Genomic DNA, 16,724 nt, shown 5'->3' with positions numbered 1-16,724 from the left:
CTCAGCCTCCCAAGTAGCTGGGATTACAGGCATGCGCCACCATGCCTGGCTAATTTTGTATTTTTAGTAGAGACGAGGGTTTCTCCATCTTGGTTAGGCTGGCCTCGAGCTCCCGACCTCAGGTGATCTGCCTGCCTCAGCCTCCCAAAGTGCTGGGATTACAGGCGTAAGCCACTGCGCCCAGCCAACAAGCCCTCTTTATAATGTTAAGAATGAAAAATAAATGATACTGTAGAATATTATAATCTTATTTTATTCACTTACTCAACATTAATTAAAGGCACTCCCATGATTTTATGTTGTTTGTTTTAATTCAGAAAAGCTCACGGAGAATCCAGGACACACATTTTCCCTGTGGAGCAAGAGGGCTGTGTCTCCATCTGGGCAGCAGATGGCGCCAGAGGATGTGGATCAGCCCTTAAGGTTGTCCTTGTTTCCAGAGATCCTGGAAGCCGGGGTACCCCCTACCCTGCGCAGCCACAGTGAGAAGGGGAGCCAGTCCAGCCCTTCCTATGTCTCCATCTGCAACCTGAAGAACCTCACCAACAACTGGTAGTGCAGGATAGTGAGGACGCAGCCAGAGCAAGTGTAGAAAATGCTGCTGTGCAGCTTGACTAAAGGAGAGGCCCAGGAAGGTTGTTCCAGAGGAAGGCGGCTGATGGGAAAGACGTGAGCATACTGAAATGTGGGTAGAAAGGATGAAGTAGAGAGATAGGGGACAGAAAGGATGAGGCGACATCCCTGCACTTGAGGCATGGGAAGCACAGGTGGAGGGTCAGCCTAGGAGAGGCAGAAGCCTTACCTGCCACTGTCTGCAGGGAAGCTCCGAAGGACAGGCATGAAGGCTGGTGAGCTTGTCGATGGGTGAGGAAGTTGCCTCCAGGTGGCTTCTATTTTGTCTATGAAGCAAGAGACCAAGTTGCCTATTGACAAATGATGGTGGAGAGGAGTGTCCTCCAGATTTCCACCATTTATCTTGGCTTCCTCAATCCCTTGCTTATTCATTCTGCAAATATTTATTGATAACCTATTATGCTAGGCACTATTTTGAACTCATTGGACATGCAGAAGTGAACATAGAACTTACATTCAGGGGTTGAGGGAAAATGGATAAACACATAAACATCAAAACCAAAAACATCGGGGAAAGAGAAGGACTATGAAGAAACAGGCAGGATGAGAGAGCAGAGAGTGTGGGAGGCTGTGGAAACAAGGTGCTCAAGGAAGTCTTTTGCTCAGGAAGTCTTCCCAAAGAAGTGACATCTGAGTAGAGATCTGAAGGCAGCAGCAAAGAGCCTTGCAAATATCTGGGGGACAGGGAGCATTTCAGTTAAAGAGGACAGCCAGGGTAAAGGGAAGGAGAGGGTGGAGAGAAGGTGCAACCCAGGGAGACAGATCACATAGGATGTTGGAAATCACCTTTGATCGTTAGCATGATGGTTGTTACTAAGAACCAGAGAAGTGGCATGGCTGGATTCATATTTTGAAAGGATCACGCTGCTGCTGTGTAGAGGACAGGCTAAAAGGGGCAGGCGTGGAAAAAGGAACCCCACTTAGGAGGCTGTTGCAGCCATACACAGCAGAGATGTGAGGAGCAGTGAAGGAGGCTCAAAGTCGTCAGACTCAGAATGTGTTTTGTAGGGAGAGCCAACAAGATTTTGCTGATGGCAAATCTGATGATCAGATGTGGAATATGAAAGAAAAAGGAGTTGATGATGACCCAGGTGTTTGCCCTGGGCCGAATGGTGGTACCACTTACTCAAATGCGGAAGACCAAGGGTAGATTAGATTTAGGAAGAAGCAGAATTTCTGCTTTAAATAGTTAAGTCCCTGGAAAGATTCTGCAGGCAGTGTTGTTATTTGCTTTGCTTTGGCCAGCAGGTGTGGCTCTGCTTTTTTCCAGCAGCAACTGATTGTGGCCCAGCCATAGCTGTAGACTGATCCCTGATTGGAATTATGTCAATTGACTTTAACAAAACAGGGAGTAAAAGAGTTGAGGGTATTAGAAAGAGACCCAGTGAAATGATAGACCAAATGTAAAACTCCAGTCCTGGAACCAATTTTAATTAGTTTGAACTGATCACAAGTGACAGAAGCCTAACCCAAACTAATTTAAGCAAAAGAGGAGGAACCAATGGCTCAAGTAACAGAAAGCACACCCAAGTAGCTCATAAAAGAGAAGAAAGAGCTTGAAGGCGTAATAAAGTGGCCACATGACCTTGAACTGGGGATGAAAGACAGCTGTGTAACCCCATGTGCCCCCCCGCCCCACGTATGGGAGTGGGAGAGTAGCAGATCTAAGACAAAAGGGAGTGGCTGGGACTACAGTGAATTGGAGAGGGAATACCCAATCCAACACATTGAAATTGCACAAACACAGAGTTTGCAGAAATAAAATATGCCTAACACTTTGCATTCCCTGAGAGAGATCCAGGCTTTGAACGTTCTGGCAAAATCAGTGTTAAACAACCACCGCTAGAATCATGTACGTATCAGTCTCAGGCTGAACAATATGAAACAGGGCAGTGAACGACCACCTTTTTTAATATTAAATACATAACACAAGATTAGATGTCCTGGCTGCCACCTTAGTAAAGCAACAACTCTGCCTGCGTGTTGATGGCTTGATTGTCCTACACGAATAAGGAGTCTCAACAAACAGCCCAGCCAGTCATTATAAAGAATACAGCCTTCTGTAATTCTACCATTAAGGTTGGCAGACCACTAATTAGACAGGCAATTCTCAAGAACTGAACCAGCAGCCTAACTCACTCTGCACCTTGGAGTTACCCTTGAGCTCACCCCAACAGGACCTAGTAAGTTCAGATGACTCAAACTAGAGGTGCTTCACTCCTACATTTGTTTGCAGGAGGGGCAGACACTCCAGGCAGCTCCCAAGAAATAGGATATAACATATTACTCACCTGTCATACAGCAGGAAAGGCAGCAAGAGACAGCGCCTGCCAAATACCCCAGGCCCTTGGAGGACACAGTTCTGAGGTTTGCTCAAAGCCACAACTAAACACCTTGACCCTGAAGTCCCTGATGCCCACAGCACGAGAATGCAACCAGTTCTCCATAGAACCTGGTGCAGGAAAGAGCTTTCCTCTCCTGTGAACTTCTACCAGGCAATGGGAATTTTATAGGAATCATTGGCATGGGTGCTGGCCTGAGCATGCCACATTTGCCACTCCTGATAGAGCCCTTTGGGTTTCAATCTATGCCAAGTCTATTTTGAAACTTCATCACAGCATGAAACATATCCTGTGTTCCTTGTATGTCATACCTCCTCACTTCTGAATGGCTCTTGCTCTTCCTTGCTCATCTGTAGTGAGTGAGTTTGGTTTTTGGAACTGTCAATCATAAATGGTATCCACATTATGCAATTATTGATGTGGAGGCAGCGCCCTGGAGGAGGTGCCCCCTCTGGCGCCTGTCCCTGCCTGTGTGTCCGAAGGCTCCCCTTCAGCTTCCTCCCAGGGTTGCTCCCTTCCCCACGAGGTCATGTCCTCTCCAAGCCAAGTAGCCTTGGCGTGGCCTCCCCGAGGTCCTTCCGAGAACCTCCATTTCCTCTGCTGTGGAACAATCCCAACCCCCCTTTCGTGGTTGCAGATGCAGAGAGGATAAGGGGATACAGGCAATGGAGCTGGTAAACAGTGACATCCTATATGAATTTGAGGTCACTCCTTATCACCAGGCAGCCAGTGGGGCCTAAGAGGGCCCCTCCTCCCTTTATCTGCTCTCAGATGTGTCATCTCTGCTGCAAGGAGGAAATTAGCTAGGCCAATATGACCATGTTTTGGAATGGGAGAATGGAGGGAGGGCATTCTCAGACTCTTGAAACTTTCTTCCATGTATAACTTGATGCATTTTTACCAATGTGTATGCCCATGCAACCACCACCCACATCAAGATGTGGAACACTTCCGTAACCCAAGGAAGTGCCCCCATCCCACTCCTGCCCAGTCACCACCCCCAGACCCTCATTTCCAACACAGTAGATTAGTTTTGCAAGTTCTTGAACATCACGTAAAAGAAATCATACAGTACATAGCCTTTTGTCTGGCTATTTTAACTCAACATAATGTTTTGGGGTTTTTTGTTATGTTGTTGTTGTTGCTGTTTTGAGATGGAATCTTGCTCTGTTGCTTAGGCTGGAGTGCAGTGGCATGATCACAGCTCACTGTGGACTCAACCTTCGGGGTTCAAGCATTCCTCCCACCTCAGCCTCCCCAGTAGCTGAGACTATAGGCACGCACCACCATGCTCAGCTAATTTCTGTATTTTTTGTGGAGACGGGGTTTCACCATGTTGCCCAGGCTGGTCTTGAACTCCTGAGCTCAAGCAATCCACCTGCCTTGGCCTCTCAAAGTGCTGGGGGTACATGAGCCATCATACCCTGCCAACATAACGTTTCTGAGATTAATCCATGTTGTTGCAAATATCCATTCCTTTTATTTATTGCTATGTAGTATTCCATTGTATGAGTGCAAAGCAATTTATCTATTCTACTGTTGCTGGACATCTGGGCAGTTTCCAGGTTTTAGCTATTAGGAACCACAATGCTGTGGACACGTTGGTATCTATGTTTGGTGAGCATCTGCATGCCTTTCTCTTGGGTGTATACCCAGGGGTGGGAATGCTGGCAAGCACATGGCCAGTTCTAGCTGACTCTGCCACAGTCCCCCAGTGCGGTCGTACCACACCCACTCTCTCCAGCAATGGCCTTAAGCTTTTTTGGTGGCACCAGCCTCTTCTTTTCATCATACAATAGAACGAGCCTGCACCACACAGTCAGACAGACTTCAGCTCATGTCTCGGCACCTCTGAGCAACCCTGGGCAAGTAACTTAACTTCTCTGAGGTTTCATTTGCCCACAGGAATAAATAAAGCCTGAGTTGGCATCACTGTCAAATCAGTATCACATTCACATGGCATAGTGCTAGGCAACTGGCACTAAGTGAATATTCTCTCCCTTCCTCTTACCCACCCATGAAGCTCCCCGAAGTGCAGTCACCAAGTAAACATTTCCAGACCTTTCACCCCCACATGGGGTCCTTTAAAATTCCTCTGCCTGTACACTGAGAACCTATTTATCACTTTCTTCCCCGATACTTATGTGATGGGGCTGCCTGTCTCCATCCCACTGCAGTGGATGGGGAAATCAACAACTGAGGAGTCAGAAGCAGACAGCAGACTGTGAGTCATGGAAGGTAACAGGTAATAGAAGGTGGCTTCCCATAAAGTGACCCTGGGCCAGCGAGGAGACAGACATGCTTTGACCAAAGTAAGGTCCAAATTTACATTGTCTGTTTATGTACTGTTGCGGAAAGATGTCCAAGACATATTGTGGGTTTTTTTGGTTTTTTATTTGTCTGTTTTTGAGACAGAGTTTCGCTCTTGTTGCCCAGGCTGGAGTGCAATGGCGCGATCTCGGCTCACTGCTACCTCCGCCTCCTGGGTTCAAGCAATTCTCCTGCCTCAGCCTCCCAAGTAGCTGGGATTACAGATATGCACCACCACACCTGGCTAATTTTTTGTACTTTTAGTAGAGACAGAGTTTCACCATGTTGGCCAGGCTTGTCTTGAACTCCTGACCTCAGGTGATCCACCTGCCTTGGGCTCCCAAAGTGCTGGGACTACAGGCGTGAGCCACCGCGCCCAGCCTACAGGACATATTGTTAACTAAAACAAGCAAAATCAGGACAAGATGAATACTTTGGTGCTTTTGTATAAAAAGGAGGGAGAAGAGTGTTTTTATATTGACTTACACATAGGAATGGATACCCATAGGGCTGTGGGAGAGGCAACAGTGACTGGGGACACTGAGAGAGGGAACATTTCAGTGTATTGTGTCCACATGGACAGCTTTTGGGCTTAAACTACATGAACAGATCCTCTATTCAGACAATTTTTCATATATAGGCCGGGCACAGTGGCTACGCCTGTAATCCCAACACCTTGGGAGTCTGAGGCGGGTGGATCACCTGAGGTCAGGAGTTTGAGACCAGTCTGGCCAATATAGCAAAACCCCAACTCTATTTAAAATAGAAAAATTAGCTGGGCATGGTGGTTCGTGCCTTAATCCCAGCTACTCGGGAAGCTGAGGCAGGAGAATCGCTTGAGCCTGGGAGGTGGAGGTTGCAGTGAGCCAGCATCGTGTCACTGCACTCCAGCCTAAGCAAGTGAGTGAAACTCCGTCTCAAAAAAAAAAAACCATATATATATTTAGAATATTTAGACATTTTTCAGCTATGCCAGCAGGTGGGTATGAATCCCCTGATATAAGCTCCACGAAGATTTCTAGCAGATCAACCCTGGCAAAGCAAAATGTCTGTGAGGTTTGTGCACGTAGGCGTGTGCGCGTAAGTGGATGCAGGTAAGTATATGTGTACGTGTGTCTGTGTGTTAGACATCTCCATCACAACCTACCAGCGTGGGCAATATAATGAGACACTCTCTCTACAAAAAAATAAAAATAAAAATTAGCCAGGCATGGTGGTACATGCCTGTAGTCCCAGCTACTCCTCAGGAAGGAGGATCATTTAAGCCCAGGAGTCTGAGGCTGCAGTGAGCCATGATCGCACCACTGTACTCCAGCCTGGGCAACAGAATGAGATGCTATCTCAATCAATCAATCAAACACCTGGGAGGAGGAAGGGGCTGTCATGTCCTGCCAAGGGCAGGGCCCTAAATGTCCATGAAGGGGACCTGAGCTAAGCTCTTCATAACTTCTCCCCATCACCCCACCCCTTCAACTCTATAGAATTCAAATTTCATCACTAGAAATCTAGGATAACAAAATGACTAACTGTTCTTTAAGATGACTGGGGACAGTGTGAATGGGGACATTTTAGTGTATTCTTATATAGCTTTTGGGCTTAAACCACATGGACAGATCCATGTGGATCTGAATTCAAATTTCATCATTAGAAATGTGGAGTAACAAAATGACTGTTCTTTAAGGTTCTGTGTGTGTGTGTATGTAGGTAGGTATATGTGTAGGGTGTAGAGGTGAGTATATGTAGGTGTGTGTACCTGTATATGGCATGTGGGTTATGTGTAAGGTGTAGTGGTGAGTATATGTAGGTATGTGTTCCTATATATGTGGGTGAGTATACATAAGGGGGTAGGTGTGTCTTTTTACTCAGCAAAAAGAGAAGAAGTTTTTCTTTTTTTTAGAGACACCTGTAGAGATGGGGTCTCACTGTGTTGCCCAGGCTGGTTTCAAGCTCCCAGGCTCAAGCAATCCTCCTGCCTCAGCCTCCCAAAGTGGTGGGATCACAGGCATGAGCCACCGTGTCCAGCCTAGGACCCTTTTCTAGATGCCTAGTATGTAAAGGAAAGTATTGATTGCTTTATATTTGGTGTGTGAATTATTCCTTAATACTGAGATGCTTGACAGCTTACATGTAAAGGATTACAAATAACACCTTCTTTTATTTTTCTGAGACAGGGTCTCACTCTGTCACCCAAGCTGGAGTGCAGTGGTGCAATCATGGCTCACTGCAGCCTCAGACTCCTGGGCTCAAGCGATCCTCCCACCTTGGCCTCCCAAAGTGTTGGGAGCACTGAACCCAGCTGAAGAGAAGAAAAATCTATCCCCCAGTAAATGGCAGGCCTTAGGATATTCCCCCTGCCAAAAAATAAAGCCCAGAATGACCATCTGCCCAGAGGTTCAAAAGGAGGCCACCCCAGGGGCCAGACCCACAGCCCAGTGGCCAGGTGACACTAATTAACCATGAACAGGCTAGGCACGGTGGCTCACGCCTGTAATCCCAGCACTTTGGGAGGCCAAGGAGGGTGGATCACCTGAGGTCAGGAGTTCAAGACCAGCCTGGCCAAGATGGTGAAACTACAAAAATACTAAAAATACAAAAATTATCCAGGCGTGGTGGTGGGCACCTGTAATCGCAGCTACTCAGGAGGCTGAGGCAGAGAATTGCTTGAACCCAGGAGGCAGAGGTTGCAGTGAGCCGAGATTGTGCCATTGCACTCCAGCCTGGGCGACAGAGCGAGACTCCGTCTCAAAAAAAAAAAACAATGAACATACCTAGGCTTGGCATGGAGCCACCACCACTGGGGTCCCCCCCACAGAACTCCTTTACTCCAGGCAGCATGTCACTCAGTTAAACTCAGAGAAGTCCAGCAAAAAAAAGGGCCAGCAGGCAGACTCAGGCCAGACCTGAAGGAGCAGGTGTACAGTGAGAGGCCCGTATTCCTGAGTGGCCTTACTGGCAGGAAGGTAAACACCCCAACAGATGGGGGGAGGGGACACCCCTTCCAGTAAAAGCAGCACCTTCCCTCTGGGGACACAGCCAGGCCAGGGCTCCCCAACCTTCTCCCTCTCACTCAAAGGCGGTGTGACAGAAATAAACACACACACATACACAGAGGCTGAGAAAACCAGAGAGAAGCTGAGGGGCAGGGGAGGGAGCCTTTTTTATTATCCCAAAATGCAAAGTATTGAAGGCACTTACAATAACAAGATGGGACAGAGGGTAGGCAAGGGGGGCGTGGGATCCAGCACAGAGTAACTCAACGGCCCACCTGCTCACCGCCCAGCCTGGAGAAAAAGAAAAGCTACAGGGCCAGGTCCGAAGGCAGTCAGGGCGGCTAGCTCTACAGAAGGTAAAAATCCTTTCTACAGAGGATCAGGAAGGCAGGAGCACACGGCAGCAAGGGGCAGGCTGGAGGTCACGAGTTAGTGGCTCTTCTCAGCAGTAAGGACAGCTCTCAGGTCCCCTGCTGGAAGAGGTCTCGGTACATCTCGATGAGGCGGGCAGCCTCACGCTGGCCGGAGAGCAGAGCACCGTGGGTGGTGGAATAGTACTTGCGGTGGGTGGCCTCACCAGAAAACAGCACCTGCATGGGCTGGGGGGCGGGGATGGGGAGGTCAGGGTGCAGGAGCAGCAAAGGCCAGAAGGCCACAAGGCCACCCCTCTCCACCAGAACCTCCCATCCCAATGACAAATTAGAGAGGCTCTGAGACACAGGTGCTGTTGCTTCCACAGGATGAAGAGCTGCCCATCCTATCTGGCCACTTTCCCCTGCTTCTTCCCTCAGCTCTTTCTGTCTTGAGGCCATTAGGAGTCCCAGCTCTGTGGTCTCAAAGGCTCTTTGTGCCTCTTACTTGTGAACTTGAGGCACGTGGTTTAACCTCCCTAAGCCTTGCTTTTCTCATCTTCCAAATGGGTTTACACCACCTACTTCGGAGGGTGGTTGTAAGGATTAAGGGAAATCATGTATCTAAAGCACTTAGAACCTGGAAGAACAAAGCACTCAATAAAGTCGGTGGTAATTTGACAAACCTTTACGGCGCCCCTGTTAGCATCCAGGGGCTGTTCTGGGCACTTGGAAGAGAAAAGGTGACCAGGCTGCTGCTTTGTGGAGCTTCCATGCTGGTGAGGAAGCCAGACATGAAACCCAATTACTAAACAGCATCATACGTGATGGAATGGGTGTTTGCACAAGGCACCAAAAGCCCAGAAAAGAGGCCCAGTGTCAGGGGATCCCACAAAGCTTCCCAGAGGACAGGACCTTTGAACTGGTTCTCGGAAGATGCTGAGTGAACGGACAGGCAAAGGACATTTCAGACAGAGGGAAAGGTGGGGGCAAAAATGTACCAAAGCAGGCCTTGCTCGGGGGACAGTGAGAATTTTGGTGCAGCCAGGGCTCGGCCTTGAGAAAGCAGGCTGTCTAGGTGAGGTCTAGGCAAGGTACAAATTCTTGCACCCCAAATTTGCATTTGGACTTTATCCTAGTTCCTCTCAAATTCAATGTGCAAAGCACCAGCTGTGGATCCTGATAAAATGCAGGTTTTATTTATTATTTTTGAGACAGTGTCTCACTCTACTGCCCCAGTTGGAGTGCAGTAACAGGATCACAGCTCCACTGCAGCCTCAACCTCCTGGGCTCAAGCAATCCTCCCATCTAAGCCTCCTAAGTAGTTGGGACTACAGGCACACACCACCACACCTGGCTAATTTTTTTTTAATTTTTTGTTGAGATGGGGGTCTCACTTTGTTGCCCAGGCTAGTCTTGAACTCCTGAGCTCAAGTCCAGAGTTTGGCCTCCCATAGTGCTGGGATTATGGGCAGGAGCCTGCATCCCTGGCCAGAATGCAGAGTTTTTAATCCAGCAGGTCTCGGGTGGGCCGAGAGTCTGCATTTCTTTTTATTTATTTATTTATTTGTGTGTGTGTGTGTGTGTGTGTGTGTGTGTGTGTGTGTGTGTGTGTGTTTAGGGCGGGAGGGGTTGTTGCTTTTTGGTTTTTGTTTTGAGACAGGGTCTCGCTCTGTCACCCAGGCTGGAGTGCAATGGCATGATCTCAGCTCACTGCAACCTCCGCCTCCCGGGTTCAAGCAATTCTCATGCCTCAGCCTCCCATGTAGCTAGAACTACAGGTGTGCACCACCATGCCTGGCTAATTTTGTAGTTTTACTAGAGACAGGGTTTCGCCATGTTGGCCAGGCTGAGAATCTGCATTTCTAACTAGCTCCCAGGTGAGGCTGGTACTGATCTACCTACCCTGAGTAGTGAGGCTGTATCCCACCACCAAGAAGCCCACAGAGGCTGTTACACTGAAAGGGGTGTTGTATACTGTGTCAGCCTTGACCTCCTGGGCTCAAGTGATCCTCCCACCTCAGCCTCCCAAGTAGCTGGGACCACTCCCACATCCACCCATTCTCCTCTTTCTCCTCAATAACGAAGTCCTGATTTGTAACTGCGTCCATTGCCATCCAGAATAAAAATGATACTGCCCAGCCTCTCTAGCATCTAGGTGCAGTCATGTGTCTATGTTCTGGCCAATAAGCATTAAAGTGCACTGTTACTTAGAGACACAGCTGACTCAGCTCCAAGGGTTCCCTTCTTGCCATCTGCCTTTCCTCTTCCTTCCAGCTTAAGATGCAGATGTGAGAACTGGAGCTTCTGCAGCGCTCTTGGACCACAAGATGGTCTTGAAGATGAGAGCCAGGTGCTAATGATACAGGATCCTGCTGCCTGCCTCCAGATTTCCTTTTGATTTTCCTTGTTTAAGTCACAGTTGTGTTTGCTTTGCTTTGCTTTTTGTTACATGCACTAGTCCTAACTGATGCAAGTGAAAAGGGAAGATCTGCTTTTTAGGAGGATGGCTGTGGCAGCAGAAAGGGCCTTTCTGAGGACCTCTCTCTCTCTTTAAACACCAGCCCTTTTGTCTCTCCTCTGAGCACAGTGGGGCAGGCACAGTAGATGCTGGTTGACTGAACTCTTCTTCACCAATTATACCAAATAATTGTTTTAAATACAACTCTGTTGAGTTTTAACATTTACTGTGTGTGTCTACTTGATGGGGGAAACTCAAAATCCACTTTATGGGAGCAAAAATATATATTTCAGATTTTTTTTTTTTTAGCGTACGGTTGGCATAATTGTGGAGCATCAGTAATCTAAACTTTATTTTCTAAAATATATTGGGAAAACATTTCCATTGAATCGGTGCTGTCCAATAAGACATTCCTATCACTATATAATTTACTATGGTAACCTCTAGCCACATGTGGCTATTGAACTTGAAATGTGACTAGCACAATCAAAGAACAAAAACTTTACTATATTGGCCAAGTTTGATGGCTCATTCCTATAATCCTAGCACTTCAGGAGGTTGAGGCGGGAGGATAGCTCGAGCCCAGGAGTTCAAGACCAGCCTAGCAGTATGATGAAATCCCATCTCTACCAAAAAAAATAAATAAATACAAAAATTAGCTGGACATGGTGGCATGCCGGCATGCCCGTGGTCCCACTACTTGGGAGGCTGAGGTGGGAGGATCACTTGAGCCCAGGAGGTCAAGGCTGCAGTGAGCTGTGATCGCACCACTACACCCCAGCCTGAAGTGTAGACAGAGCAAGACTCTGTCTCAAAAAAGAAAAAAAAATACTGTATTAATTTAAATTTTTAATAAATTAATTTAAATTGAAAGCGGCTGATAGCTACCATATTGGCCAGCCCAGCACGGAATAGCTCAGTTTTCATAACATCAAGAAAACATTTTAAGTTTCAATTTGATTCCATTTTTTCTTCCAGATATTAAGTGCACACTTTTCTCCTTGTGTTCTCTCTCATTACAGAAGCTACGACAACCCTGCCTCACCTGATCACCCCTTAGTGAACACTACCCTAGCCCTCCTCACCCTGGACCAGACACACATACAAAATACACCCACAACTCCCCTCCTCACCCCAAACGCCCCGCTTACCGCTGTCTTTGAGCTCTCCGTGTACGGCAGGGGCTTGGCCAGCTTCTCCACATCTGCCCCGCTGGAGCCCACCTGCGTGTATGAATAGGAGCCACGGAAGTAGGGGTTGCTGCCCCAGGCCGAGCGCAAGATTCGCCGAGGTTTTGGAATGTTGGGGTTCCCTGATGGGGGAGTCAGAAAAGCCAAGAGGAGGGAGGATAAGAAATGGCTGCATATGGAAGATGACCCCAAAGGGACAACCCCCCACCCCACCTCCAGGGCTCCGGGAGGACCAGACTGCCAGGGGTAGGCACAGAGGATAGAAGAGGAAGGAGGGAGGCTGGGGCTCGAGCTGTGTACCCACTCAGCACCTTCTGTGACCCCCAGCAAAACACTCCACCTTACTTTTCCTATCTATCTGAAAACACATGACACATAATCATGTTTCCCCGCCTAATGCCGGGGGTTCTTGTGAGGCCCTCCTGGAATAGTGGGTGAAAAATGTTGAGCTGAAAGACTCAGAGAGTAAAATGCAAATCCAGCTCTTAGCAACAGAGCACAATGGGCGGTGATCTCTGAGTGTTTTACCACCAGCCCTTAGAAAGAGGGAAGAGACACAGCGCCCATAATTCTGAGTGTTTCAAATTCTAAACTGTCAGCAACTGAAGAGCCTTTGGCTGAATGTGGCACCCTGCAGTGGCTCTCTCATGGGGCACAGCATCCAAGCTTCACAGTCTGGGGAGGAGAGAGCTGCCATGGGTCCACCAGAGGAGGGCAGGTGAGGAAGAAGCAGGGTGGGGGAAGCGGGTCGTGGGGCACGTGGTGCACCTGTGAACTGACGCAGCATCTCCGTGCAGATCTCGGCCACTGCCTCGTCATCACACTTCTCCATGACGAGGGCCTCCTCCCCGCAGATCCAGCCGCTCAGCACATGGCCGTAGCGCTCAGGCGGGTAGAGGACATCAAAGCCGCAGATCTTGCGGTACCAGAGCTCAGGTGGGTAGGTGAGGGTGTGGCTCTCCGCTTCGTCCTCCCACACAAACTGTAGGCTGTTGCACTCAGGGCCCCAGAAGGGCTCCTCGAATTCCAGAAAGATCTTGTCGGTGGTGCCAATGCCCAGGCGGTGGATGGCAGCCACCTTCTCTGTGGGCAGGCCTGGCCGGAAGAAACTGGTGTACTGCCTCTTCAGCACACCCAGCGACACGGTCACAATCACATGGTCCGCCGGGATCAGCTCACAGTCCTCGCACTCCACCACCACCGGCCACTGCTCATCCTCATCCCACCTGCCCCCCCGGGGATCCTCTCCACCCTGGCCACCCTCCCCAGTGTCGTGATTGTGGTCGCCCTCACCCCGGGGCTCAATCTCAGGGCCTCTGGGGCGGGCTGAGGCCTGGTCCCAGTGAATGCAGCGGACAGGTTTCCCTAGCTGGATGACGTGGGCAGGGATGCCCTCCGCCAGCAGCTCCACAACCCGCATGAAGCCCGAGGGGATGATGTGGTGAGCGCCGGGGATCTCGGTCCACTCCCCGAAGGCGCTCAGGGACACCTCGTCCATGCTGTGTGAACTGCTCTCACAGCTCTCCACCTGCGGGAAGACCCAAGGAGAAGCCAGGTGACCGCCAGGGTTGGGCAGGGGTAAGGAGCAGCGCAGCCCTCCTCAGACCCAGACGCCCCCAGAATCCGTCTTCCTCAAGATACCTTCAGGTACTGCTGGATCATGGCGAGCTTCAGGCGCTTGGTAGCCTCTGGGTCGTCAGGGTCATTCCTGATGCGGTTACGCACCTCCTCTCGGGTGAACACCCCCACGCTATTTTGACTTTCAGCATTGACTGGTTTATCATGCCGGAAGAACTCCTGGGTCAAGTTATAGACCTGCCAGAGAGACCCCATGAGACTGAAAACACCTCATCACACCTCCATCACACCTCCATCTCAAACAGAAGCCCCCAGCTCAGACCCACCAGTTCCCAGGTGTCCCCTGGATGCACTGAGCCCCTGGTCTCTGTCCCTTAGGGATCCGATGTTGCACTCAATGCTGCACCAACAGCCAAGGCCCTGGGCAGCCACCTCCTCGCCTCTGGCCTGTCAGGGAGGTGGGATGGGCCCCAGAGGCTTTCTTGCTGGGCCCTCGCTTAGGACAATGTGAAGCATTTCAGGCAGAGGGAACAGCAACCTCAAAGACGGAGAAGCAGTCAGGATCCTGAAGGGGTTTGGTTTTGCTGGAGGGGGCAGCAAGGAGAGAGGATCTGAGAGCCAACTTTGGAAAGGCAGGCAGGGTCCAGGGCATAAAGGACTGAGAGTTATTCCAAGGACTCTGGACTTGATCCAAGGCCCTGGCATCGCTGGAGGGCTGTGAGCAAAAAGGCGGCAGGATCACATGCTCACAGCTGTCATTCCCAGGACACCAGCTAATGGAGGCTCCTTGGCCAAGCCCTCTGTGGCTGAGCTGATGAATGGTTTGTTTCCCTTCCTAAAGTAAGTGTGGTCAGCACACATGTCTGGGAATTGTGTCTGCCCTGTCCCCCAGCCCTGGGCTAGGCCCTGAGGCCACAGGGTGAAGGAAGATGGCAAAGCACAGTGATGTCCACCACCCGCCGCCACCACCACCTCACTCGAGGGGAAGGCCTCCACCTGAGACACAAACATGAATTAAACTTATCTCTGGAGACTAAATTATAAAGAAGAAAGTGAGGGAAATTGTTTTGTCTTGCCTCCCTGCAATCAGGAGATGCTGAGTGGTGAACCTTAGCTGGAGTCCTCAGCAAATTCTTCACCCAGGACCACTGCCAAGGGTCAGGCTTTCAATTTGCCTCCTCCCTGGGTTTTTCCCTTGGGTGATAACCAACGTGGTAGCCAGTCCTTAGCTTATGTTAACCAGAGGCCAAAATGCCCAGCTGAGGAGTAACAAATTTAGTCCATCGACATGACTCTTTGTATCAGCCACCAACTAGGGCAGCCTTCACCGAACATGGGTGTATCATATGGCACAGTCTCCTCTCCTGGGTTATTCGACACCTTCCCAATGTGACCCAAGGAAAATGGGACAGGTCTGTGACAGCTAATAATACTCACCCCAATTCTCATTAAGCACTTATCATTGGCTCTCATTCAATCCTCATAATACTATGAGGTAGGTACAACCATGACCATTTTACAGAAGAGGAAAGTAAGGCTCAGAGAGGCTCAATAACCTGCTCAAGATTCCACAGCTAATAAATGGTAGAACTGGTATTTGGTCAAGGCAGTCTTATTCCAGAAACTAAGCTCTAGATGATACTATTGCACAAACACATTTATTTGTTAATAAATAAAATACATTCAAATGAATGGCTCTTCAAAGTCATCATCTTTGGGGGCTGCATATTTATTATGAAGCCACACTGAGGCAAGCTTTCACATGCGTAGAGCACACCTCCTCAGAATGGCCTCTAGGATTGGTTAAAAGCCACACAGAGAAATCTTGACATCATGGTTATGCCTTATCCTTTTGACTCAAAACATCACCACCCAGATAATCCACCATATCCACTCCATATCCACAATGCACACTCTTGACTTTCAAAAATTAAACCCCCTAGCAGAATTTGATGATGATCTACTTTTAAAGACATTTAAAAGAACAAACCATGGGTCCTGAAAGTCATTTTCAAGAGGCATCTATGTTTGAATCACTCACAATAACCTGGGAATCAGGCTGGGGCTGATTTCCGGCAGAACAGAAAGGTCTACTTTGAAGAATACTAGTTCTTATTTGACCCATTAACAATTCAGTCTCTTTGCACATGAGTGAGAATGCACAATACAATGGACTGCACACAACGTACCTTGTTGGTGCACACACACCACACCGAGTGTGCCTGTCCTCCATAGAGCAGGGACCACCCCAAAGCAAGGGTCATGTCTCCTTTCTCATGCCCAAGAGATTAGAAAATGCACAATAGGCTGGGCGCGGTGGCTCACATTTGTAATCCCAGCACTTTGGGAGGCCGAGGTGGGCAGATCACCTGAGGTCAGGAGTTCAAGACCAGCCTGACCAACATGGAGAAACCTCGTTTCTACTAAAAATACAAAATTAGCTGGGCATGGTGGTACATGCCTGTAATCCCAGCTACTCAGGAGGCTGAGGCAGGAGAATCGCTTGACCCCGGGAGGCAGAGGTTGCAGTGAGCTGAGATCGTGCCATTGTACTCTAGCCTGGACAACAAGAGTGAAACTCCGTCTCAAAAAAAAAAAAAAAAGAAAGAAAGAAAGAAAAGAAAATGCACAATAGATGTTTGCTGGCCAAATTACTGAGCTGGAGTGAAGGATCATTACACCATAAATGACAAGCTATCAGATGACAGGGCCTACACATTACTTTGCTTGTTCAGTGCAGTTCACACAGCTAAAGAATACTAACAATATTAATAATTTTTTAAAAATCTGAATAAAACAAGGATGTGTGCCATTGCCACTTCTATCCAACACTGCACTGAGATACTAACCAGTGCAATAAGGCAAGAAAA

At 48.9% G+C, this 16,724-nt stretch overlaps 1 protein-coding gene and 1 long non-coding RNA gene across 5 annotated transcripts in view; both read right to left on the bottom strand.

Annotated features, from left to right (window-relative positions):
* Positions 1–227: 227 nt before the first annotated feature.
* Positions 228–3,100, bottom strand: LOC115837907. The gene is made up of 3 exons (XR_004032899.1): positions 2,925–3,100; positions 803–899; positions 228–655 (listed from the first exon to the last, which is right to left on the bottom strand). It is a non-coding gene; the product is annotated as an uncharacterized LOC115837907 (long non-coding RNA).
* A 5,298-nt stretch (positions 3,101–8,398) lies between these two features.
* The window catches only part of SMOX (spermine oxidase), a 38,737-nt gene continuing 30,411 nt past the window's right edge, over positions 8,399–16,724 (bottom strand). For 3 of the 4 annotated variants that reach the window (XM_030826249.1, XM_030826250.1, XM_030826251.1), the window contains exons 4-7: positions 13,918–14,091; positions 13,045–13,804; positions 12,238–12,398; positions 8,419–8,874 (exon numbers count right to left, since the gene is read on the bottom strand). In XM_030826249.1, the coding sequence (XP_030682109.1) occupies positions 8,737–8,874; positions 12,238–12,398; positions 13,045–13,804; positions 13,918–14,091 (1,233 nt within the window). In that variant the 3' untranslated portion in view covers positions 8,419–8,736. Of the gene's footprint in view, positions 8,875–9,311; positions 9,402–12,237; positions 12,399–13,044; positions 13,805–13,917; positions 14,092–16,724 lie in introns of all 4 variants that reach the window. The other variant, XM_030826252.1, reaches the window with a different exon arrangement.

The sequence above is a fragment of the Nomascus leucogenys genome, chromosome 13, assembly GCF_006542625.1.
Source record: "Nomascus leucogenys isolate Asia chromosome 13, Asia_NLE_v1, whole genome shotgun sequence".
Classification (NCBI taxonomy): Eukaryota; Metazoa; Chordata; class Mammalia; order Primates; family Hylobatidae; genus Nomascus; species Nomascus leucogenys.
This window is presented reverse-complemented; position numbering and strand designations above follow the sequence as displayed.